Source organism: Hylobates moloch, unplaced genomic scaffold (assembly GCF_009828535.3).
Source record: "Hylobates moloch isolate HMO894 unplaced genomic scaffold, HMol_V3 SCAFFOLD_1, whole genome shotgun sequence".
Taxonomy (NCBI): Eukaryota; Metazoa; Chordata; class Mammalia; order Primates; family Hylobatidae; genus Hylobates; species Hylobates moloch.
Window position 1 is genome coordinate 173,687,004 of NW_026652276.1, and position 26,116 is coordinate 173,713,119.

The window sequence follows — 26,116 nt, forward strand, 5'->3', positions numbered from 1 at the left end:
TAAAACCTTTCTTTTATGACTTTATTTTCCTAGGGGAAGAAGATGGCTCTCTGTACCAACAATATAACAGACTTTACAGTAAAAGAAATAGTGGCAGGGTCAGATGATTACACAAATTTGGTAGGGGCATTTGTATGCCAGTCAACAATTATTCCTTCTGAAAGTAAGGGTTTCCGAGCAGCCTTATCATCACAATCCATCATTCTGGCAGATACATTCTTAGGTAAGCTTCCTTTGGTTCATATATGCATGCATACATTTATTCTTAAATTATGCTATGGATAACTTGTCATTGTATTGGTGTTTGCTATAGATGATTAAGGCCCCCACAGGTAATTTTAAATTGTCACTTTGTAAGATGGTTAAAAAACTCCTACTAGTGGGGACTATTAATTAGTCTCTGAGAAGCTTCTGCATTTATGTATTAATTCATATATAAGTATGATATTTTCTGAGGATCTATGCCTGTCATCAGACTTTCTAGAAGTTTAAGAGGCAAACCAATTTTAAAAATCAAAACTAAAAACAACATTAGAATAGTAAACAAACACAACTACACCTAAATCATTTCTATGCCACCAGTTTCCATCACCTTTTCTCATACCAAAAGGAAGCAGGTGACAAACAACAAAGGTGAGGGTGCTGAGTTTCATTCCTCATGTTCCCTTTTTGTCTCTGTAGTCCTGGCAGCCATAGGTAAGTTTGAAGAATCTAGCTCTCTAATGAGTGATTCTTAGGTATCAAATTTATTATGATCTCTACAGTGGGGGTTAGGAATCTGTGGTTTTAACAAGCTTCATAGGTGATTCGGATGTGTGGCCAGATTTGAGAACATTGCTATAATATAGACTCCAGAGGAAATTAGCATTGACTTTCAGCACCAAGGTCAGTTACTGGGGGGTGGGGGTTGCTCAGAGTGGGAACTCTGAAGCAAAGTTTGCTCTTACTGCGTTTTGGCTCTGTTATTTTGCTTACAAGAGGCAGGGGGAAAAAAAGCCTTAGTTTTCTGCTTACTAGATTAAGCAAATTTCAGAGTTATTTTCTAGAAATTATTAGGGCACAAAATTTTTTGCTTTGTCAAATATGTCTGTATCGAATATGAGTAAAAAGCTGTATTAGCAAAGTAGCCTAACTCATTCGATAAAATTCACTGGAGAATGAAAATTTTAATAGACTTTTGAGATGTTAGAGAACTGAAGGGAACTTCATAGATTATCGAATTACTGCTTGCATTAGATTCAGGCAACAAGACCCAGGGAAGTGAAAAGACTCAAGCAAAATTACAAAACTAGGGAGTAGAATCTTTTCTCTTTCATTCTGGAGACTTTGGAAAATTTCTTGTTTTTACGATGGATGCATTAATATAATACAGTATTTCTGTAAATATTGTAAAATGACAGTCATTAAAGCTATTTTCTATGCAACTCTACAGAGACCAAATAAAAATAATTTTCCATATTGCTTAATAGTTTCTTTTTAAATGTCATCTAGGAGTGACAGTTGAAACCACATTGCAAAATATTAATATAAAAGAAGATATGTTCCCAGTTCCAGCAAGCCAAATACCAGATGTGCATTTCTTTTATAAGTAAGTGAAGATACTGTTTCCCTTGACTATATTTTAACCAAAAGAAACTTATATATAGGGAACACCAATACTCATATATTTATAATTATGTGTATGTAATCATATACTCGATGTGAGTTCTTATGGCAGAGAAGATCAATTATGTCACCTGAGCATTCCTAGAATGTAGTTTATACTTAATAATTAGTAACTGATTCTTAAATGAAGGATAGTAAAAAGTAGGAAACATGGAATATTTTGAAAGCCTTGTATAATTTCTCGTGTGTGTGTGCGTGTGTGTGTATTCATTTACGTGTGTGTGTGCATGTGTGTGTATTCATTTACATTAGGCAATAAAGAGACTCTATTTCATTGTCTAGGCAATAATTATTTATAATTCACATATCAAAGCATTGGCCTAAGTAGATATGGTCCTTGTTCCCTTAAGAATATTTTTGATTATAATTTTTATTAAAATTATATCTTTACTAAATACTTTGATGATAACGTATCACTTTACCTGGGAAAGTAGTCAACTTTTCATAGGCAATGAAAGTAAATGAGCTGAATTTGTATTAAAATTGCAAATTAGTGAACTTTAATACATTTTTCTTTTTCATTTGTTCATGAAGTCTGAGAGCAATTATTCCCATATTTTTGTCTTTGTAATCTATATTATATCTGTTTTTTAAAAATATTATTTGGCTTACAATAGGTCTTCTACAGCGACAACATCTTGTATTAATGGCCGATCAACTGCTGTGAAAATGAGGTGTAATCCTACTAAATCTGGAGCAGGAGTGATTTCAGTCCCCAGGTATCCTTATTTCCATATGATTTGTGTTTACCATGAGGAAGAAAAACTCTCCAGAATGTTATTATTTTAAAACATATTCTCTATGAACATAAAGCAGAAAGAAAACAGAAGAATCTGTAGGAGTTTTTTTTTTTTGTAGGGAATGTGCTTAGTGTGTATTAAGAGGAATAGGTCCTTGTACAATCTAAATACTTCCTACCCTCTTGTATGACATATTCTTGTCCTGTTTGCGTTAAGTGTCTAATTCTCTTGAAGCAATATAAAATTAATTATACTGCTTGTATCCCTGTATTTATTTTATTGTTTAGCCTGAATTTCCTTGAGAGCTGGATTAGTAGCTTTCCTGATTATGGTACTAGATCAACAATGAACTAGCTGGGTGATCAAGATTAAGTAATCTAACCTCTGAGTCATAGCTTTTTTCTCTGGAAGGGGATGGGGGCCAGGATAATTTGTATTATCGATTTCTAGCTCTTCAGTTTATTGATTAATGGTGGCAGAATCACCAAGGTAAGTCTGACTTATAGAATACATAATGTGCTTCATTTAACACAGATTAGCATTAAGGCAATAGCCCTCTATAGTGAAGATCTGAATAATGCAGTTCACTTTGGATGGGAACACAAGAAAACAATTTCATAGACTCAGAATTGTCAACTTAAATACAGACTGCTTTAATAGCATGAGTGACACTTGAATGCCTCCTGAATTTTATTTTTCAGATATTCATTTTTCACTATGAAGATTATTTATTTCTTTATATTTTATTTTTAAAATTATTATTATTATTATTATTTTTTGAGACGGAGTCTCACGCTCTCACCTAGGCTGGAGTGCAGTGGCGTGATCTCGGCTCACTGCAAGCTCCGCCTCCCGGGTTCACGCCATTCTCCTGCCTCAGCCTCTCTGAGTAGCTGGGACTACAGGTCCCCGCCACCACGCCCGGCTAATTTTTTTTTTTGTATTTTTAGTAGAGACGGGGTTTCACTGTGGTCTCGATCTCCTGACCTCGTGATCCGCCCGCCTCGGCCTCCCAAAGTGCTGGGATTACAAGCGTGAGCCACCGCGCCCGGCCAATTATTATTATTTTTTAATTTCTTGTAGAGATGGGAAACTCCCTACATTGCCCAGGCTGGTCTCAAACTCCTAGCCTCAAGCGATTCTCTCTTCTCAGCCTCCCAAGCTGGGTTGGGATTATAGATGTGACCCATTGCACCCAGCCAGATTATTTATTTTTAATCTTTGCTGAGTTAAGATACCTTTGGATCATAGCTTGATTTGCAGATGTTTTTCTCTATCAAATTAGTAAAAGTATATATTTTTAAAAAGAAAATGTTTGTGTTAATTTTGTTTTTGATAGTTTCACAGTAACCCTTGGGAGATTTTAACCTGTCCTGCTTATGTCACATCAGGATTGGAAATCAGTGGTGTAAGCATTGCTTCAACTACTTGTGTATCCTAAAAATACTTACAGGAGTAACACAGTATTTTGGGCTTATTTTTGGGCATAAAGGCACACTGACATTCTCTTTTCACCAACTGCGTGTTTCCACTTCTCATAGAGCAATGAATTAATTATTCTTTTCACCTGTTCAAGGTGAGCGACGGATGCAACAAGAGTAGTACCTAATAATAATAAAAGGGCATCCTGTGGTGGAGGATCCCTCTGCCAGCCTCCAAGCTGGAACCAAGGCAGCAAGCCACCCTGCAAGAAAAGGTGTGGTCAGAGATTCTAGCAATAAAAGCGTGTGCCTTTCATCATTCTCTAATATGCCACCATACAGTTCTGAGTTCAGGTGCTTATTCTATTTACTACGGCACATCTGGGGGCCATTTTGTGAACCTAACAATTAACCTCTAGTCTCTAGGAGTCTACCTGAATAGCTTCCAAAGCCTCCTCCAGGCCTCTAACTCAAGTAGATGATGTTAATGAAGATTAGGTCTGTCCTTTAGGAAACACATCACTCTAACTCTCGTAAGGTGTGTTCTGATGCTTTGATTGTAATAAGGAAAATAGTCTCCTGGAGTTAAGTGATGGCATGTAGAAACTGAATTTTTCCTATGAGGAGAGGAAAACTTGTTTCTCCTTAGACCTCCAGGAATCTGCCACTTAGGGAAGTAAACTATCTTTGCCAGGGTTTATCAAGATCACCTGCAGCAGAATACCTTGGGGTATCTATTTAAAAAATTAATTTCTGGGCCTTCCCTAAAAATACAGAAGCTTAGATGCTGAGCACAGGAACATTTTTTAAAACCACAAGGCAATTCTGATGTCTACTGAAATTTGTGAACCAGATTTTTTCTTAACTCGCATTTTGGATTTTTTTTTTTTTTTCTGAGACAGATTCTCAAAATGTATTCCAAATTTTAGTTTTGTGAAAAGCTAATTTGAAATGTGACAGTCTAAAGGGTGTAGTCCTTCAGCCATGTTTGATAAATCTTCATTTAGAGTTGTGATGCGCACTGGAGTGTGCTGACCACTACTTTAGGGAGCTGCTTGAACACTACAGCTTAAATGTGCTGACCTTTCTTTCTTCCTTGAATCAATTTCCCATCAGGGCACAAGGGGGAGCTCGGAGATCAGAACACAAGAAACAGCAGCTTTCCTGAAATTGTTAGGTTTTTTGTTTGTTTGTTTTGTTTTTTTTAGCGGTGAGGTTGAATAAATATTTCCTACTGACAGAAAAAAAAAAAGTCAGCATAGCCCAGTTTCTCAGGCTATTTTTTAAGAGGACTTCTCTTCTCTTCTCTTCTTTCTCTTCTCCTCTTCTCTTCTCTCTCTCTTTTTTCTCTCTTTCTCTCTTTCTTTCTTCTTTCTTTTCTTCTTTCCTTCCTTCTCTCTTCTTTCTTTCTTTCCCTCCCTTCCTTCCTTCCTTCCTTCCTTCCTTCCTTCCTTCCTTCCTTCCTCTTTCTTTCTTTTATTCTTTCAGCTTTAAGATCTCCAGAGTGGAGGGAGGGAGATGCTAACCAGACACTTGCCTTGAGAAGCTTCATATGCTGACCAAAAAGTCTCAGAAAGAGACTTTGGTAGTGCAGAAGGAATGCCACCCTCAGGAAATCTCATTTCTTGGCCAAAAATCTTGGCAAGCCAGGCAAAAGTTTACTTTAGCAGTAGCAGTGTTGGTTGGGGTTTTATATCTTGGTGTCCTGGGAAAATGTCATAAGATCCCCAGACCTGGGAAAGTGAGAAAGTCTTAATAGAAAGTGAAATGGGCAGGAGAAAGGGGGAAATATGTGTTCTTTGTGTATCACCTGAGAAATTAGAGCGAACAGCAAATTATCTGGGCTGCCTTCTCATCTGCAGCTGGAAACACCAAGCTGTCTATTTGGTCTGGCAAATGTAGTTGGCTTCTAATTTCATAAAGTGTCTGGAGGGTATGAAACATTTTAGATAAAAATAGTACAGTGTTTGTGGCAGATGTAATCTGACAGCTGGAGTGAAGTTACAAGATTTTCTAGTGTAGTTTGCACCTTGAGCAGAGAATAAACTGCTAGCACAATAGGCTGCTGATATTCCTAAATATTAATAGATGCCCCTAAATAGATGGCCCTCTAGCCTTTGCCTAAAAGGCTTCTCAAACCTCTAATCATTATCTTAGGTAGATAGAGGAACTGAAGGCTCTCCTTTTATTGGGAAGAATTTAGATCTAAGCATTGTGTCCAAAGGGTTCTTTTAAAAACATAAGACATTTCTGTTAGTGAAAATGGTATAAAAAGGCCTTATTAAAAAGCAGACAAAGGGAAGCATTTTTACTCTGATAATAGAGGTGCCACAGCATCCACAAAATCTTTGAGTCAAACACATTGACTTTACAGAGCAGGAAACACTGATGCGCCAGGTTGTATAGCTGCAGTGTGGCATAATCACGATGGAATAGTTTTCTAACTGTGTGGTTTTTTCATGCCATAATGCTTTCATCTTGCCATTTTTTCATCCAATTCCTCATGGGCAGAGATTTGCAAAGAAGCACACTAAGTTAGAGGCAAATATCACACTTACCCCAGAGGATAACTCAACTGACTTACGAGTTATTGGTGCCTTCTTTTAAATGAGTCATCTTTCCTCAAACAGGGTCTTTATTGATGCCACCAGTTAGAGGAAAATCATTTTTTTCTCTCTGTCAACTTCTGACTATATTTAACTGCTTGAGTAGTTTATAAATCAGCCTAAAATTGCTTTGCCAAAACCTCCTTCAAAATCCAAATTCATCTTCATTATCAGTGTAGCCTCTGGGAATATTGAATCTCACAAAAGGAATGCTTCACAGTTCTGTCCTGTTATATTCAAGGGTCAAACACTCCAGGGGTTTATTTCACAGATTCCAATTTAGAGTCTGTCTATCAAATTCATCAGATCTATTGGATGCTAATGTAGTATTTTCTTTGGTCTTTGGGGAAGGACTGTTAAAACCAAAATATGTATCCATTTTCAGTTCTTAAGAGACATGGAAGAATGACTGGTAAAATGACTTCCTTTGTTTTCTTTTTCTCTAGAACAATTTATAGACAGATAATAGATACGTAAGTCTGTGCAAGTTAAATTAAAAGGGCAATTTAACTCAAAAGACCAAAACCAAATATGTTCTTAGAATATTAAAAGGTAAAAAGGGATATAGAAGCATTATGAGCATAAGTGAAAACAGCTAAAATCCATTTTGATCAAGAAATGAAAAAACTAAAGCAGAATTGCTAAAACTGTATACTTCAGACACTAATAAGTACTCTTAAGACATGATATAAAAATCACAAACCATTCTTAAAATTTTCAGATCAATTTTGAGATAAGGATGATAATTATTTTATTTCATTAAATAAGATAAAGAATCTGAAGATAAAACTAAGGAATGTCAGTTAATTTAGTTTATCTCGGTTTTGATCTGATGCTGGCTTTTGGTAGTTAACTCAGGATAGTCTTTAGAAAGGGAGGTTTTGAAGGAGATTGATAGAATTTTGTAAACCTAGATCTAAGAACTATGCATAAAAAATCTTATGTTCATACTCAATCTGTTGTGATATTCTTATAGAAAACACTGGGTTCTTGTCACACATCCAGGAAAGAGTAGGCTTGCAGACACTTTGAAGGGTGAGGGGTTATAGAATTTATTGGGTGAAAAGGAAAAAGACTCAGCCAAGTGAGAGGGGTTCCTGTTAGCAAGCCCCCATCTCACAGATTGAATCCTAGGTTGCCACCCAGGAATAGGAGGGGCCAGACTCCTCCCCCCATAAAGGGTGCAAACTTCCCAAGGCCCCACCCCATTCTTCCGGTGCCAGGCTGATTGGAGGTTTTCTGTGGAGCCCATTTTACTTGGCTGTCTCAGTCTGAATGTTTGTGTCTCCCCAAATGCATATGCTGAAATACCATTAATACTGAAGTGATACTAGTAAGAGATGGTGTGTTGGGAGGTTATCAGCTCATGGTGGCTCTCCCCACATAAATGAGATTAGTGTCCTTATAAAAGAGACTCCAGGCCTGGCGCAGTGGCTTATGCCTGTAATCCCAGCACTTTGGGAGGCCGAGGCAGGCAGATCAAATGAGGTCGGGAGTTTGAGACCAGCCTGACCAACATGGAGAAACCCTGTCTCTACTAAAAATACAAAATTAGCTGGGCATTGTGGCAGGCGCCTGTAATCCCAGCTACTCAGGAGGCTGAGACAGGAGAATCACTTGAACCCAGGAGGTGGAGGTTGTGGTGAGCTGAGATCGTGCCATAGCACCCCAGCTTGGGCAACAAGATGGAAACTCTGTCTCAAAACAAAACAAACAAACAAACAAACAAACAAAAAAAGACTCCAGAGAGCTAGCTAGCCCCTTCCACCACATGAGGATGCAGCAAAAAAGCGCTATCTATGAAGCAGAGAGCAAGCCCTCACCAGACACTGAATCTGCTGACGTTGTGATCTTGGACATCTCAGCCTGTAACTATAAGAAATATATATAAACTACCCAATTTAATATATTTTATTATAGTAGCCTGCGTGGACTAAGACACATTCACAAACAATTTGTAATCTCTAGCCTCAGGGCAAAAAAATTTTGGAGCAAGATGCAGTGGTGTTTTTTGGGCCCCATACTAGAGAGTACAAGCCATCCTCAGCAGAGAAAGCCTGATTCTCCTGAGATGCCAAAGGTGAGAGGAATTACCAGCAGCAGGTTAGAGACGGCACTGATGCCAGTCTGAATACCCCAACGTGGGGAGCTCACTCAAAAGCCCCATGTGAAAGCAGCTGAGCAACAATAGTTTATCCTGGAGGATAACTCAACTGAGATTTTCTAGATACACGAAACTGTGGCCTTTCCCTTCAGTCTTCTCAGACAAAATCCAGAGGGATCAGAAACATATTGACAATATAGATAAATGTGTTTTAACCTTTGTATTTTCTATTTTGGCAAAACAAATTTATACTGAATTATAAACTATGCAAACAGCTAATAATAGGATCAGTATTAAATCATAATAGTTCATAAGAAAAGATTCTTCTCCATGAATTCATAATACAAACCAATTAGATCCTACTTTAGGAAAGATTTATTTAAAAGAAAACACTAATAGCTCATCTCTCAGTCCAGTTATCTCTCAGGGAATGTATCCCATTTTAGAATTCAAGACCTAACTTCCTAAAAAAGGTTAATGTGAATTCTTACATATTGCCAGGGCCATCCAGATTCTTAAGGCAATCCCAGAAGTAAAATAAGAAAACTGAGAAGTCTCTTATTCATTTACCAATAAAGCCAAATCAAGGTCCACCTGGTTGTCCTTTGAATCGGTCGTTGCTCTACCTAGATTTCACAGCACATCCAGTAATCCTGTAGAATCCTAGCCTGACATGCCCCAGCTATCCATGACAGTGTACTGTCCCTTTAGACATTTATTCACTGGTTCCTATGGTGATTGCGTAAACCAAAAATTATAAAAGAAGCATGATTTGTGATACCTCTGCATTCCAGCTTTAAAAAGCTGGGGGAGGTGGCTGGAGATGATGATAGGACAAGTAATCAAAGGGAAAAGTATTTCAAGTACTTGGCAATAAAACATTTATCTATTTTACTGTTTGTTTTTCTGTGTTCTTGGTAGGAGAAAGTATTTTTTGTTTTTCTCTTGTACTTTTTTTCTATTTTCATACTAAAAATAAGTGCTATTCAAATTATTATTGCTTCATACATCCCTGTTTTACACGGAAGGACTGATTTAAATTATGACATTTAGGTTTATAACAAAGAATTAAATTTGATGTTCCACAATTTAAGTGATTCATCAGGTTAAAGGAATCAAATAATTGACTCTACGGTAAACTATTTTGAGTTAAGCTAAGAGTATCTTTTAACAAATGAAGTCTTCCGAGGAAAGGCACTATAGTGTTTTGACACCTAACAGCAGCTTTATAAATTACATCAGTGTTGTGATTTTTTTGTTGTTGCAGTTTCTGTGGTTCTAGCAGTTCTTTAGAAAGTGATATGCATTGCTAATAGTCTTTTATATTTTTGCATTGCTTTAAACTTTCCAAAATTGTTCACTCATTTTATCCATTACAACTACCCCGTGAAGGCAGTATAGCAGACGTTTGATTTTGACAAATTACAAAAATGTGGTAGGGGAAAGAAGGAGTTAAGTCATTTGTAGGAAAACATAATCATTCGAATGTCCAGTTAGAATTGTAACCCAGATCTTTTCTTTAGAAGTTTTTGCAACTTTGATTAGTTTTCTCCTTTTTTTTCATTTATCGAGTTCATTTTTCTCAGATTTTAACAGACTTTCTCTTCTGTTTTCCCAAGATAAACTGTTTTTTTTTTCCTTACTCAAAACTCCGCTGTGCTAGAAAACAAAATGTAGAATAATTTGGGGAGGAAGATTTGAACAGGAGAGCACTTTTGCTATTTTCACTAAATGATCAGGAAATTGTATTCTTGGATATTTTTTCTCATTGTTTACCCAATTTTTAAAAAAGAAAAATTTTGAGTTGCTTTTTACTAATCTAGAAGGTGGAAAGTATTGATATTTTATGTGGCATGGTTTTCATCTATTGTACTTACTTTAAAAAAAAAAACACCTATCTTTGTTTTAGTCTGAATATATTCATTACTCTTTTTTTTAAAAAAAAAAAAACAGAGAAATTAAGGCAGATAAGAGTTAAACCATTTTCCCTAGAGTCACTATTTGTCATTGTTCTTAGCCCTGACATATGGCATAGGGCCTCACTTACAGCATGCTATAAACAACATTGCTTTTATTCACATCCCACCACCTCTGCTTAGTCTACAGACACTTTGGAAAGATAGGCATGGAAAAATGCAGTCAATTTTTAGACTTGCAGATTGTTTTTTTAGTGTTCATATCTTAGGGTGTTTTAGAATATATTTAGTTAACTAACAGTATGAAATTTTACTTTGCTGTTAGACTGAATATCATAGTTTTGGACCATGTATCACTGGAAAGGTATTTGAAGTTAAAACTTCAAAAGAGTGTTTTTAAAATTTCCCTTACTATTTTGTGGCTATCCTTTTGCTGTTAAGGGTTTCAGGACACCTGTCCTCAGGACCAGCTGAGGTCTAAAGGAGGTTTTCAGGGCAAAGCCTATATTTATGGGGCTTGACTTAAGGAAGCCGAAAGTAGTAGACAAATTTAAATTCCTCTAGTTTTAATGAATTCATGAACAAAACAGCAGTTCTTACTAGAATCTGTCCAGATAGCTTCCGGCATCAATCAGTAAGGATTCTGTACACCATAGCAGCCATTAATTTTTCAGCCATGCTATGTTTACCTGTCCCAGAATGAAAGAGGCAAGCTCAGGTAATGGGCCCACCCGCTTGAAAGAAGAGTTTCAAAAAGTCTCCAGAGCCTCCCTAGTGGTTAGTTCTTTGTGATCCTATCTCTGTGTCTAAGCCCCATCCACATCCATCATCTTCAGAGTAGTGAAGGTAACCACCTTTTTAGGTTGTCATTAGGCCAAGGAAACCCAAGATTGCAATGCTATTTGCATCACTTAGTTGCATGTTGACCTGATAGTTGGTTGGTTTGTTTTTCACTTTAGACAATTTTGTGATGATGTCTTTCTCCTACCTCTAAAAGACCAGGGTCCTGTGCAGCATTCTATTCCGTAAAGTACCTGTTCTAAGTACATTACCTTAAACAGAAGTTACAACTTCTGTAACATATGAGGCCTTTCATTACCTAGTTTCTCTCCACATGCCCAGCACTCACTCATTGCGTTGCTCTTGAAACTCCAGCAACAATGACCCACATGTAATTTCCTGCCAATTGATCATACCTGTTCATTCCTTTGCAGAAATTCCTTTGCTTTCTTCTTTTCTATTCTGGCTAACTCCTACCAAACAGTCTAGACTCAGCTTAGGTATCATTTCTACCAAGAAGCATTTCCGGAGCCTTTTTTTTTTTTTTTTTTTTTTTTGGTCATTGTCTGTGTCTCTCTTAAATTAAAAAGAAAAAAGCTTTATAGAAATATAATTCTCCTACCATACAATTCAGCCATTTAAAGCATATAATTCAGTGGTGTTTAGAATATTCAAGGATATGGGCAGCCACCACCACAGTCAGTTTTAGAAGATTTTCAACACCTCAGACAGAAACCTCGTATCCTTTAGCTCTCAGTCCCCTATGCCCTAGTTCATTTCCCAGCCCTGAGCAACTACTAATTTACTTTCAGTCTCTATAGATTTCTCTATTCTGGACTTTGAATAGCATATGAATAGCAGCATATAATTTGTGAAATTTTGTGACTGGTTTCTTTCACTTAGCATAATATTTTCGAGGTTCTTCCAAGTTGTGGTATGCCTTACTGCATTTCTTTTATGGCTGAGAAATATTCCTTTATAAAGATATACTGCATTTTGTTTATGCATTCATCTATTGATAAACATTTGGGTTGTTTCCACCTTTTGGTTATTATATAAAATGCTGCTATAAACATTGATGTACCAATTTTTGTGTGGAGATATGTTTTCATTTCTCTTGGGTTTATACCTAGGACTGAACTTGCTGGAATAAATAGTAACTCTATAGTTAATTGGTTGAGGAACTGCTAAACTTTTCAAAGCAGGTGCACAATTTTACATTCCTATCAGCTGTGCGTGCATGAGGACACCAATTTCTCCACATCCTTACAACACTTGTTATTATCTTTTTGATTCCAGCCATCCTACTAGGTACAAACTGTTGTCTCATAGTGGTTCGTGTCTTTTAGATTTTTTTCCACTTGCGTTTCTTCAGCATCCACACAGTGCTCCCCAGCATGTGATAGGTATTCTGGTGTTGATTGGAGTGGATTGAATGGGTTAAAAAGCTGTCATTTACGTGTTTTTGGTTTTGTTTATGATTTTAGCAAGTGCCCAGCAGGTACTTGTGATGGGTGTACATTCTATTTCCTGTGGGAGAGTGCTGAAGCTTGCCCTCTGTGCACAGAGCATGACTTCCATGAGATTGAGGGAGCCTGCAAGAGAGGATTTCAGGTAAGGGACAAACTCTCAAAGCAGAGCTTTGGCATTATAGTTGGTTAATCTGGCATCAAATCATAGAAACTCAGGTCCAGAAGTATGGCAAAAGCTTGTAGTTGACAATGTAACATTGGTAGGCATTTAAAATCAAGTTTGGCAGCTGAACTTTCAGATGCTAGGGTAGCTGCAGATGTGCACTGGGATTGAGGAAAATGAATCATGATAAGGGAGTCACAGGCTTTTAGTATTTACCTGGATTATATGGGAATAATATCATTAAACCAATATGTGATTTACATAATGTAGGCATAGGTATAATTAAGATGGGGATAATATAACTGACTCACTATAAGAAGCATGCCTAAAAGGTAAAGCATATACATATAAAATCAAGATCCTACTCTATAGCTTCTTTGCATTCATACTTAAATATTTTTGCTTCCATTTTATATTTAATACATTATGAAAACTTTCCCTTCTCATTAAATATATTTTTAAAAACATTTATTGATAAATATTTTATTTTTTATATAATTTGGTATTAAATAATTCCTTTGTTAGACATTTGAGAGAAAATTGAATGCAATCTTTTTGTACATAACTCTGTAGCAAACATCTTTGAAGGAAGTTTGATTTTGTTAGTTTATTATTAGGAAGAGATTAATTGAATCCAAAAAGAATGGATATTTTTAAGGCTTGATACATATTACCAAATTACTTTGATCATATCAATTTTCACTTTCACTTCATTTTCACTTTCACCAATAGTATTTGAGAGAGCCTGCTTCACTGAACTAGCTTTGAGTAGTATCATATGAAAAAAAAAAAAAACAAACTTAATCTGCTTCAAGACTACTTGTTTACCACCACTCTGTGCCCAAATTCCATTAAAATCATAATAAGCACAGAGGAAAATAAATCGACACTAATACTGGAAACCTGAAGGGAGAGTGGGCACCAGAGAATCAGAGAGGGGAAGCAGTTCTGCCCAGGAAGATCTTGAAGAGCTTGCAGTTAGCAGGATGAAGGGCAGGGGCTTGAGAGGAATGAAATCAGGATGCTTGCGCCCAATCCCATGCATTCCAAGTATTTGGCAGCAGTTGTGTTCACCTCACCCCTAGGAAAAAAACATAGAGAACTATTCTCTAAGTTGGTGTTTTTCAAACTTTTAACGGCAGTGAACCTATATTAAGAATTATATTGTACATCAAACCCAGCACACACACACACAAATTAGACACACAGAAATATGCCTAAAAGTGAGATAAAGTTTTAAGGAGCAAGATTTATTTTATATTTTATGATAAAGTACAAGCATAGGGTTAATGTAAAGTATATTTTTATTAATAATTTAATTCATTATACAAAAAATAAGCAGATAACACAAAAACAAAAATTAGGAAATGTGTTATTTAATTTGTCAAATGTGCTTCCCTGTAGATGGCTTATTTCAGTTCAGAGCACACAGGGTCAGTGCCACTCAGTCAGCTAGCACACTGCTGAGACAGTTTCTTTTTAATATTTTTAAGTAGGTCAAGGATAAAAATTCCAGATTCACAAAAATAGTTTCTTGTTAATCCTCTTAATAATGATAATGCTTTTTCTACTTCACAATAGAAATTCTTCTTTACCTTTACTCTACAATTATGATAAACTGCTTATCTTATAATTGTTTTTTAGAGTAAATGAAAAACGAAGCTGCACTCCCTTTGGCTACCAAGTTTAATTCAAGGGTTTTTGAATAGCTAAATGATCTTTTATCCAAACATTCTTTAATATTTCTCTCCTGGAAGGTAATGAATGATGAGAAGGTTAAGACAGTAAAGTTTCAACAAATTCTCTAATTTTATTTCATTCAAACTCTCTTCCTTGGTAAGGTCACTTCAAAGTATTATAAGATTGTTGAGAATAGATAGTTGCGTGTGATTCTTTAGTATTTGTTTTTGCCTTTAAAATGATACTTTTTGGATCACTTTGATGTGCTTGACATGTTGAAATTTATAACATCCCCCTATAGTTACAAATTTAATTTGAGAAATACTGGAAGCAGTTAAATATATCCTTCTGTTATGCTTAGATACCAGTTTTGGAAATATTTGCCCAAGGAGCTTGACCTTCAGTTACAAAACTATGAGTGTCATTCCTGAGTTCATAGACCTTACTTAGTGTATTCCATTGCAACTATAAAAAAATGGTATAATACAGTAAGTGGGAATAGCCACCTCTGATCACTGAATAAAATATTTTAAAAAGTCAACTCCTCCGTGAGCTTCATATACAAATGACAAGTATTGCTGTATTTTTTATTGTCAGTGTATATATGTGGATTTCTTTGGATACCAAAGCTTCGTGATAGAAGAAAAATAGTTATTGTGAAATATTGCAATGGGTATATTTAAATTTTTTAACCACCCCGTTATGTTTCAGTCCTATTTCCAACACCATCTTTACAATTTTTTACTTTATATTGATTGAGCGTGCATTTTCCTAATTCTTTAAATATATCTAATACAGATGCATATGTTAAATTTATACAAGTCCTCCACATACAGCTGATATAAACAAAAAGAGCCGCACAACTTGTGATAAAAGTGCTTTTATCAAATTGGATCTCCAAAATCTATACTGGGTTCTAAGTGTGTATTAAGCATTACTTCTATACGTCGTGCAGCACTAAAGATTTGAAGAGATACTGTGTTATCACTGAGGGGACTATCTTAAAATTTATCTTACCCTGCTCACAAGATATTTCTACACACTAGAAGAATAAATTTTTCAGCTGCAGTGTCAGCCATTTTCTGTTTTCCAATGATGTGTGGGTTGAATGAATAAGGCTTTCTAATTAATAGTTATAGAATTACTAAGAAAAGTTGCCAATAGCTTGATTTTTTTCCATGTTGGTATTTGAGAAGCTTATTGAAAAGTTAAGCATTCTGGGTTTGCAAGTATTTTTTTTTTTATTTTGAAGTTTTAAAATTTTGTTATAAGACTGTCATCAGACAGTAGAGCTTGCTGTTTTCATTGGGCATTGCACATTTGATAAAACCATATCAAAGATGGTACAGTCTTTTTTTCTTGTTAGAATGCACTTCAAATAAAGTCAACATTTGCTGACGAATTTATGTTTCTCTCTGTATTGTCATTATTGACACTTAGAGATGCAGCAGATGAATTTGAACATGCCTCAGCATTTCCCACATTACCATTTTTATAAAAAATAATGTGACCCACTTAAAAAGAAATTTATTTGCTCTAAGTTTAGGAAAAACATTTCAGTTATAATGTACTAACAAAAAAATCCAGTCACTAGTATCCTTTCTAAAAAATATGCTGAAATTTCCTATCCAAAACTTGATTCAAACTTTTCCCCAAAGTGAATAAGAATCTCATGTCCCTTTCACTTCATGACTAACTGCAAAATTGTTTGTGTATTTAAATCATAAAAATTAACATTATGGTGTTATTCTTCTGTTAGAGTGTTGATAAAATGACCATCGTATACCAGAAAGTTTAATGAGACACGTTAACAGATTAGTGCCTATGTTATTTAATTTCGGTGGATAGAGTCACCATGCAAATTGCTACTGGTCACCATATATGTTGAAATATATAAGGAACCATATGCTGTACTCGGATTTTCTGTTTTGATCTGCCTATTTGATGTATCTATTTTTAAAAATTCATGGTTGAGACCCAGTATATTAATATTTTATTATTCACAATTAGTTGTAACTTGCGGTTTGAAAAACATTGCCCTAAAGGAATTGCCATCTATTTCGGGAGGATGAAAGTAACTGGTGTGGGTAGTGGTGACCCAGAATAATGCCCTCCTTATTTTGGCATTGGGAAGAAGGGCATAGACGGTGTGCCCACTTACACCAGTTACCCAGCCGTGGTGCACCTATATGTCCCAGGTCTAGGGTCTGCTCTGCCATTTGGAGGACAGACTTATTGGGAAAATGGGCTTACATGATGGGTGAATGAAACCCATTTCTTAGATTAAGCAACCTAAGCTTTCATTTAAAAACATGAGTAAGATATCTAAGGGCATCAAAATTAAAAAAAAAAAATAGCCCAGAAAGTATGTCCAGATGGAGTCATTTTTATTCAACCTCCTTGGCATGTACTGTACTGCACCCTTCTGAGATGGCAATCCATCAATCCATGTCTTTATTTGGTTTTTACATTTTCATTCATTAATTCCTTATTCATTCACATATCTTTTTTTCCTGTATTTCTGGAGGTTTTATTAAATGAATGCTGAATAATCCTGTATGCCTACTGTAAGTAAAAGGTTAGCAAAACCCTTTCTTCTTTTATGTAAGAAATTGACCTGTGACAAATCTAGCTTTCACAGTTGAGTCTGAATCTCATTTCTCATGTCTTCTATGGTTTTATGGTTTTTTTTTAAAGGAAACGTTATATGTGTGGAATGAACCTAAATGGTGCATTAAAGGAATTTCTTTGCCTGAGAAAAAGTTGGCAACCTGTGAAACGGTTGACTTTTGGCTGAAGGTGGGAGCCGGTGTGGGAGCTTTTACTGCCGTTTTGCTGGTGGCTCTGACCTGCTACTTCTGGAAAAAGAATCAAAAGTAAGTACCCTCTGAGATGATCACAAGAGAGCTAGAGGGCCTATTTTGTTGTGAAAATTCTAGACTTTATCATTATATCCAATAAATAGATTGTCTCAGAGACACAAGAATTTTCTCCTTGAGAAGAAATCATAGGAAAGGCCTTGAGAAAGCAAGCAGAGGAAACGATTGTTATTCTGACAGTAGAAAGGTCATAGAACATTAGAGATCATTGAGTTAGAGTCATTTATTAGAAAACAAGGAAAACAAGAGGCTCCATGTTATTCAGGTAGATGATAGCAGCAGAGCTGAGATTTGGAAGGCAGATATTCTCTCAGTGTCTGCCTTTTTAAAAAATGACATAATGCTGTCTTCTTACTTCACCTTTTCTTTCAGAATTTCTTGTGGGAAGACATTTGCAAAAAAAACAGATTAAGTGTATAGGCAAATACCACATTTATTTACTCCAGGTCTTCAAGGATCTGGAATTGAATATTGAGCCTAATTCCTGAATGTATTTTGATCTCTTATAGGACTTGAATCTTTTAGAATGATTTACACCTCAGTGGGACTGTGGAACTCCTATATTGTAATATCTAGGGACAATTGCAATATGTGGGGTGATAGTATAAAGGAATAACTAATATAGAGAGATGATAAAGACCAAATTACTTGGTTGTTTGATATTCTCATCTTTACAAACTAAATACTGGGAAAACCTTACAGTGAATTCGCTTCCAAATATTCATGTTAAGAAAATGCATTCAGGCCTCAAAGTCCCTGCCCCCAAATTTTTTCATTATTGGACAATTCAATGTAAAGTGGTAGAATTAACTCTGTCGAACTGATTTCTGACATCCTGGGAAATATTTCTTTGTAAATGGTAGATACATGATAACACACATATTGCTATGGCTATAGGCTAGGGAAATTTGTTGGTGGAGCAATTATACTCCAAGCCAATTTAATGAGCTGGTATATGACCATCTAAAATAAGTATTTATTTGTATTAACATAAATGGATATTTATTTGTTTATGTATTTTATCACTATTTAGACTGGAATACAAATATTCCAAGTTAGTAATGACGACTAACTCAAAAGAGTGTGAACTCCCGGCTGCAGACAGTTGTGCTATTATGGAAGGAGAAGATAATGAAGAGGAAGTTGTATATTCCAATAAACAGTCACTGCTAGGAAAACTCAAATCTTTGGCAACCAAGGTGAGAGTAGAATTTTAACCTGGTGTTACTGGGTGTTTATAAAGTAGGGGGCATATTAACCTAATAATAGCATTCACACAAACTATTATTTTGCATGTTTATATCTCAGTGGGTATTTATCCAACAGAAATACTCTTAGAAGCACATGATATAGATACAATAGTATTCACTGCAGCATTGTTTTTGTTGGTTGTCAAACATCATCAATGAGGAGTTAAATATTTTCATATGTCAAAGTGATAGAATACTATGCAACTCTGCAGCTGTTAAAGACTGAGATATCTACGTGTACTGATAAATCAATAGGTCCAAGATAGAGTGAAAACAAACGGACTATTGTATTTATATTAAATATACATTTATGTTTGTATTTGCATAGCAAACTGTTAACAGTAGCTGCCTTTTGGGAATAGTGAACTAATGAGAGTGTTTAGTCTTTGAAAGCAATACATTTTTGTGATATTGGAATTTTCACAAAGATTCTATTTTATATATATAATTTAAAAATGGGGCTAATAAAAGATATTACATTCATTCATACTGTTCCATTTTTATGACAAGATTGTTTTATAGAGAGCAAACAAAAGTTATATAAATTATTGAGGTATATGAGGTAACATATTGTTGGCTTTGGATTTTGGAACAACTACCATATCCAAAAATAACATGAAACCATACATTGTTTGAAAAGATATTTTATTTGACATTTTTCACCATTGACTTAAAAGATGAGAAATTACCAGCTTACTTAAGATTAAAAAAGAATGAAATAGAAGAAAGAAGATGACTTTCAAATGATTTACAACAGGATAGACAAGACACAAAATTTACATTTATAAAGAGTATATAGTAACCATTTCCTTGTACTCTCCTAATTTAGGCACATAAATATAGGGAATTATTTAAGAGTAAAAATGAGTAAACCATCTTTCCCTTCTACTAATGGTTAATTTTTCCTTTTATTAATATGCATATGTAAGGAGGGTACTATTGCCATAAAATAACAAAAATATAGTGATTATTAAGAACGGAGATCTTTACCCTACTTGCACGCTAACAAGTGAGTCTGCTACAGTTTCATGGACAGTTTAGAAGACATGAGACTCATGTCAGAGATGAAGGACAGTTTCGTATTCACGGAGTAGTGCTAGTAGAGTAATAACCTTTATACCAGCTCCCAAAGCCACAGGTAGCCCACAAGGCTGTGTTCCCACAGCGCTATTTGCAGAGGAAATGATATCACTTGGTTGCATTACAGGAAAGGGACTCTAGGCCTTAGGAATCTGAATGTTCATAATGAGTAGTAAACATGCCCATCCTTTGCCTCAAAGGGGGCTATTATCTTTATTGTTTTGGACAGGTAGCATACCTGTCCATTGCTCCTGGGAGACGCTGTTTCCAAGACTGTAAGCAGGCCTACCCTTTGCTCAGGAAGGAGACATTATATCTTTATATTCCAAGGCAATTTTCTATACAGAGATTCTTGAAAAGATAGTCTAGAACAAAGGGTAATCAGTTTCTCACTTTTAAGATGTACAGAAATGAAAGAGAACTATGGAGAATTGTCTCCAACAACATCCAAACCTCATTTTTATACCATGTTGGTTTCTGATGAATTTTCCCTTTAGTTCCCCACTCCATGCACCATTCTGATTAATATGACTGACTGAGGCTGGGATCAAATTTGATCAATTTGCTTTATACAGCATTTAAATAAAGCTACTACCAATAGGACACCAAGCAGAGGTCACCTCACCAAGATGAGGCCAATCTGTATTGTTAACCTCAACCCTACCCTCAGGGTCCCAGACTCAACTAGCCGAACAAATGCTATGAACCATCAGGGTTTACCGTAGAAAGCTAGATAGCTTTCTTGTGTTGACCTTTCCACTGGCACTCAGATATTTGCTCCATAAGATTTGGACAAAAACGGGACAAGGAAATTTTCAAAATCGTAGCAGAGACGCAATATACAGAAGTCCTGCCTTATTTGCAGTTTCACTTTTCATGGTCTTACTTTTTGTGATTTTAGTTACCCACAAGTCAACTGTGGTCTGAAAACATTACATGGAAAATTTCAGAAGTAAACAACAAGTTTTAAATTGTGTGCTGTTCTGAGTAGTATGATGAAATCTCCTACTGTACTGCTTTGTCCCACCCTGGAAGTAAATCATCCCTTTGTCTAGCATATCTTTGCCGTATACACTACCTGCTTGTTAGTTACTTAGTAGTCATCTTGATTATCAGATTGAAAAAAAAAACCAGTATTATAGGCTTTGATACTATACTTGGTTTCAGGCATCCACCGGGGCTGGTGGGGAGTTGGAATGTATCCCCTGGGAATAGGGTGGGAGTACTGTGTCTCCGATTTTTGTCACACACTTGGTGAGCAGTAAACTCAATCAAGTGGTTAACTATCCTTTTGATCTAGGGTCATGGCAATCCAACAAGACAATCCAGATACATTAATCCAGGTACTACAGGATATATTAGTGATTGCACAGACTTTGTCTTGGTTCTCAAGGAGAAAGTATAGGGTAATTATATTGTGAATAACAATGTATGGACAGTGAGTTGATGTTGACCTGAATGCCTTTGATGGCTGAGGGGGTGTAATTGATTACTTCAAACTAAGGTCAGAGACAAATTTTATACCACCTTTTCTAACATCCCTAACAATAGGGGTATTTTCCTAAACAGTTGAAGATCTCTTATGACTACTCCTAAGGTGTAAGTTATCATGTTTTTAGTGAGGAAGCAAGTTAGTGTCTGACTTCTACACAAGAAGTGCAGTCCTGGAGGTACACATGGTGCCTCTGGAAAGAAAGTGTTATTCACAGTTGTTGGGTACATGAAGGGGGATCTACATTGTGCAGGCAGCACAGGTTGACTGTGCCTGTAAGTGGCTTCTTTGCTGGCTAGTAAGCCTTAGGGTTTCCAATTCACCTCATATAATGATGTCTCCTTTTTGTCTTCAGGGAGACTGCTTGAGGGAAGTCAGCTCAACTTTTCCTGTTTGTCCACACTGCAAACTAGTGACTTTTGTTCACCTCATGAAATGACTAAATAATGGCTATGGCAATGAGATGTTGGTGTTACTCTGGGGCAGGGCCTGAGGCCATTTCCTGCTGTTTTGGATAAATTTCTCGGTTAGTTTAAGGGGAATGGCAAGTGAAATGTGATGAGAGCATGTGGTGGGTATGGCAGACCCAGCAGTGAGTTAAATTAAAGGCCCTTGCCATGATTTGAGAGAGCCACATTAGAGCATTTTTCTACATAGGAAGGTGACAGGGTGACCCTAAAAAATCATATGATTCTTAATGTTCCTTATTTCTTCATACTTCTCAGGGTCTAAGCTGTCTCCTCCATTATCAGACTGTGTTGTTGTCTCTTTCCAGTGCTAAAAAACCAGCTTGTCCCATTTCAGCAACTATAATTTCACCTTATTTCTACCCATATCTATCTAGAACATTCATGTGCAAGAGGGACAAAGGCATTTTATGGAAACATATAGAGACTCAGTGTGCACTCCCCCCTTTGTCCATGTGGGCCATGGTAGGGGGACTTGGGGGGCACTGTACTCAACAAGTCATCATTATCTCTGTTATCTATAATCACGACAGCCAACAAAGCAACAATACAGGTGGTTAAACCAGAATTATATTTGAATCTCCTAGATCCCCTTCTGGGTGGGCTATCACTAGAAGTTGTACCCAGGAAGCCTGAGGTTACTGTTGGAATAAATAACACATCATGTCCTAGGTTGGTGAGGCAGAATCCAGGATGTTCAGAGAAGTGTAAATAACCTTATGTAGTGGTGTATATGTGTGTCTGTCTGTGTGTATGTATGTGTATGTGTGTTCTTCCTGATCATTATCTGTGAAGTGGCCAAAAGGAGATGATCCCTTTCCACGGGCAACCATATTTGATGATCAAACTGCTGTATTAAGATGTGTGGATCAGGAGGGGGTGAGGGAGATAGAGTCAGAAATCTTTTTGAGTCACTTTCTGAGAAGGTCTTACAATGCTCAATGATACCATATGTTTTTGGACAGTAGGAAATATGGAAGTTCCACTGAATACCTCTACTCTCAACTAATTTATGGGTAGCTTTTGTGATAAAAAATGCCCTATTGTCAGATGGCACATGGTCTTTAAAGCTACCAACTTTATACTGATTTGTTTCAAGGTTCACAATATATGGGTAGAGTTAGCTGATTAGACTGGAATAGCAACACCATACCCTGAACAGTTGTAAATAGTGGTGAGGCACCACCAATAGCCCAAAGAGATGGTCAAAGGTATTTTGTAATCAATTTGCCAGGGAAGAACTGGTCAACTTTTGGCATGAGTCCCAAGTCTGGCATCTGTGGTAACCTCTGCATAAGAAAAATAGAATCATTTCCCTTGTGCCCAGCCTATGATGGCAGATGCTTTGCCATGTTGGGTGAGATGATGGACCCTTGCACCATTTGTGACTGTCTGTCTTGTGTCCTCTCTATCAGGAGCTTGATTCAATTTCATCTTTTCATAAGAAGGATCCTTACTTGGGCGTCTACATGAGTGACACATATTTTAATCCAAAACTAAGATCTATTTTAGTGGTATCCAAAAAGGGTAACCTTGAAATGCCAGTCTTTAGTTTTCCAAGTGGCAGACAAAACAGCTAGCCATTGGCAATAGCTCGAGTCAGTAAGTCAGAAAAATATAATGAAGTTTATCAAGGGAGGTAATGTGTAGGTCTTGATAATGCCTTTGAGTTCTGTCCACTGAGCTGAGCAATTTTGTTGGTTTTCAGTTATTCATAGATGATTGAATATCTGTAGCAGCCAGTGGATACCACTGGGCTTCAGCTCAACCAAATCATCAGTGAACCAGGCCCAACATGTAGTAGAACCTTGATAAATCGAGGGTCCTATTGAGTCAGTGGTTTTGTTTTGAGCAGTGGAGTAGGGGATAAAGTTTCCCCCAAAGGGTATGCTGCCACATTTTCATGTGAGGCCTACATGCCACTGGGGCAAGACCAACTGCATTCTTGAATATATGCCATTTGTATTTGACAAGTGAGGCTTATTCGGCCTTTTCTACCTTGTTGAGCGACCATAAATGGGACTATCAAGCTGTAGAGTCACAAGATCTGCATGGTAATGAAATTTAGTTTTTACCAGTTCAGTGACCAACTAATGACTATAGCTTGTAGCCATATCAAGAGGTAATGAGTCTAAAACCTCAAAGGGTACCTCTGTCTCCTTTTGCCAGAGTCTCCAATTGGCAAAATCATTAGTTATAGAGAATCGTGTCACAAAGTTGTCATGATTGTGAGGCCATAAAGGTAAAGAGTTTGCCCCAGCTTGCTGGACAGCTTTTAACATAGCCTGTTAGTTTGGGTCCAATTCAAAGGATACTATTTTGTAGGCTAGCTGATACAAAAGAACAAGTAGAATACTCAAATGAGGCCCAACACTGTCCCAATAGCAGAGTCAAGTAAAGTGCTGGGCTGTTTTTCCTTAACCGCTGGGTAGATTTAACATTGTAAATCTGCTTACATAGTTCCAATGAACTTTATTAGGTAGCAGGTCCCTGAATGTTTTGGGGGTTTATCAACCACCTCTGCTAGTAGAAGTGTGATAACTCAAGCAGGGCTGTTGATATGGAGACTTCTGACTTGACACCAAAAGGACCTAATTTATATAGTGACTGTTTTGGGCATCAGAAGGTAAAGGAACTTGTATGAAACCCTGACTCACCATTTGTTGCAAATGGCAGAGTTGGGAACTCCTGGGGTATCCTACTGCCTACTGGCCCTTCTCTACATATGGCTGTTCTTGGTCAAGGGATCTCCTTTAACATGTATGAGATGGGGAAGTACAAGCATATAACATCAAGTTCTACTGTATATTCATATGTAGAAGCAACAACAACACTATCTTGAATGGACATATAGAACCCCTCCAAAGGTCACATTATTTTCCCTTTTCTACTCTAAACCTTGCTCAAACCCCATTATTTGTATGCTCCTCTTTTCCCACAGGAGAGTAGGTATAATGGTGACTTGAGTGCCTACAACCAACAGAGTGGTAAATGTTTAAGAAACCCTCTCCGAGTTTTCCTAGCAGATTCAGATGGGTGTGAATCATCCAGTCCGTCTTGGTAACAGGAAAACTTTAGTCTCCTTTCTAATTACCTTTTTTCTTGAAGCAGCTGAAGTTGGGGTAGTTTGCGGCAGAGGCATTAAGACTGAAGAGAAAGAGAATCTTTGACAGTAGACAAGATGTTTGCATTCACTTTTATTTTTGACCAGCATATCGGCTGCTAATGATCCAACCAACTTCCAATGTTTTTGGTCTACCCAAAGGCCAATGTTGAACAGCAAGGTTCTGTTTACTGACATCATTTATTTGAGCTTTGGGGACCCCTTAACTTAGAGGCCACTTTCATATAGCTTTTTCTCTGAGGCTGCAGGTTTTATGTCCTTTTGTTGATTTGTACTTGACTTGCATATTGGAGACATGTTTAAAGAATCTATCTTAATCCACAGTAATTCTTGCTATTGTTAATAACGTTTAATGTAATGCCTGGTTTTAACATAAAACTAGGGGAAATTTTCAGGTAGACCTGACCATACTAATTTATCTAGAGTCCTTTGGGTCAGTTTCTCATTCTCTAGTGAACTTCTTCCACGTTGTAAACCCAATCTGTGACCATAAGAGTCCAAATATGAGTCAATGCTTCACTAAGTTTTCCTATGGGAATTAGTCTCAGGGAAAGCTCTCTGTATTGTAGTCAGGACCCACTTCAAAATCTCTGAGACCTTTTTACTGTCATCTATGAATATATCTAAAATTGGCATGATAGATTGCAAGAGGTGTTGAGCCCAAAAATGGCCCAGCTGCTTGTCTTCTGAATTGCTTACTGAACAGTCATTGAGTCCTGCCAAATTATCTCTAAAGTGAGTCAGTCAAAATTTTCTTAATCTCTCAGGTTTCTTCCCATAAATGATTTCCATGTTTCCCTTTTAGTACTCCTTGTAGATGATGCATGTCTCTGTAATTTTTATCTAAAAGAGGGTGAAACCTCCTTTACCTACCAGGATGAATTTTAGTTGTACAGTCATACGGGATTGGTTCCAGGGCCCCTAAGTATAGCAAAATTCAAGCATACTTAAATCCTGCAGTCACTCTGCAGAGCCTGCCTATGTGAAAAGTCAGCTCTCTATTAGGTGGCTTTTACCTCCCACAAATACTGTATTTTCAATCCAGGTTCAGTTTTGTAAAATCTGCGTATAAGTAGGCCTGTGCAGTTCAAACTTGTGGTGTTCAAAGGTCAACTGTAGTTCTTACCATGGGGGCATGCCTAAGGCTGATTGCCTGGTGAATGAGGAAGTCTTTCAGGCTAGGGGATAATTAAAGCATCCAGGGCACTGTTGAGGCAGCAGAACTGTGAATTCTTTAACCCATTTCCCAGTCAGTACTCAACCAGCAGTCACCTCCC

The 26,116-nt window shown here is 36.8% G+C and overlaps 1 protein-coding gene across 8 annotated transcripts in view; it reads left to right on the plus strand.

Annotated features, from left to right (window-relative positions):
• ELAPOR2 (endosome-lysosome associated apoptosis and autophagy regulator family member 2) overlaps window positions 1-26,116 on the plus strand; it is a 245,149-nt gene that overhangs the window by 155,587 nt on the left and 63,446 nt on the right. For all 8 annotated transcript variants that reach the window (XM_058425164.1, XM_032761192.2, XM_032761191.2 and 5 more), the window contains 6 exons: window positions 34-223; window positions 1,492-1,588; window positions 2,283-2,384; window positions 12,720-12,846; window positions 17,245-17,423; window positions 18,460-18,625. In XM_058425164.1, coding sequence (XP_058281147.1) covers window positions 34-223; window positions 1,492-1,588; window positions 2,283-2,384; window positions 12,720-12,846; window positions 17,245-17,423; window positions 18,460-18,625 — 861 coding nt within the window. The remainder of the gene's footprint in view (window positions 1-33; window positions 224-1,491; window positions 1,589-2,282; window positions 2,385-12,719; window positions 12,847-17,244; window positions 17,424-18,459; window positions 18,626-26,116) is intronic.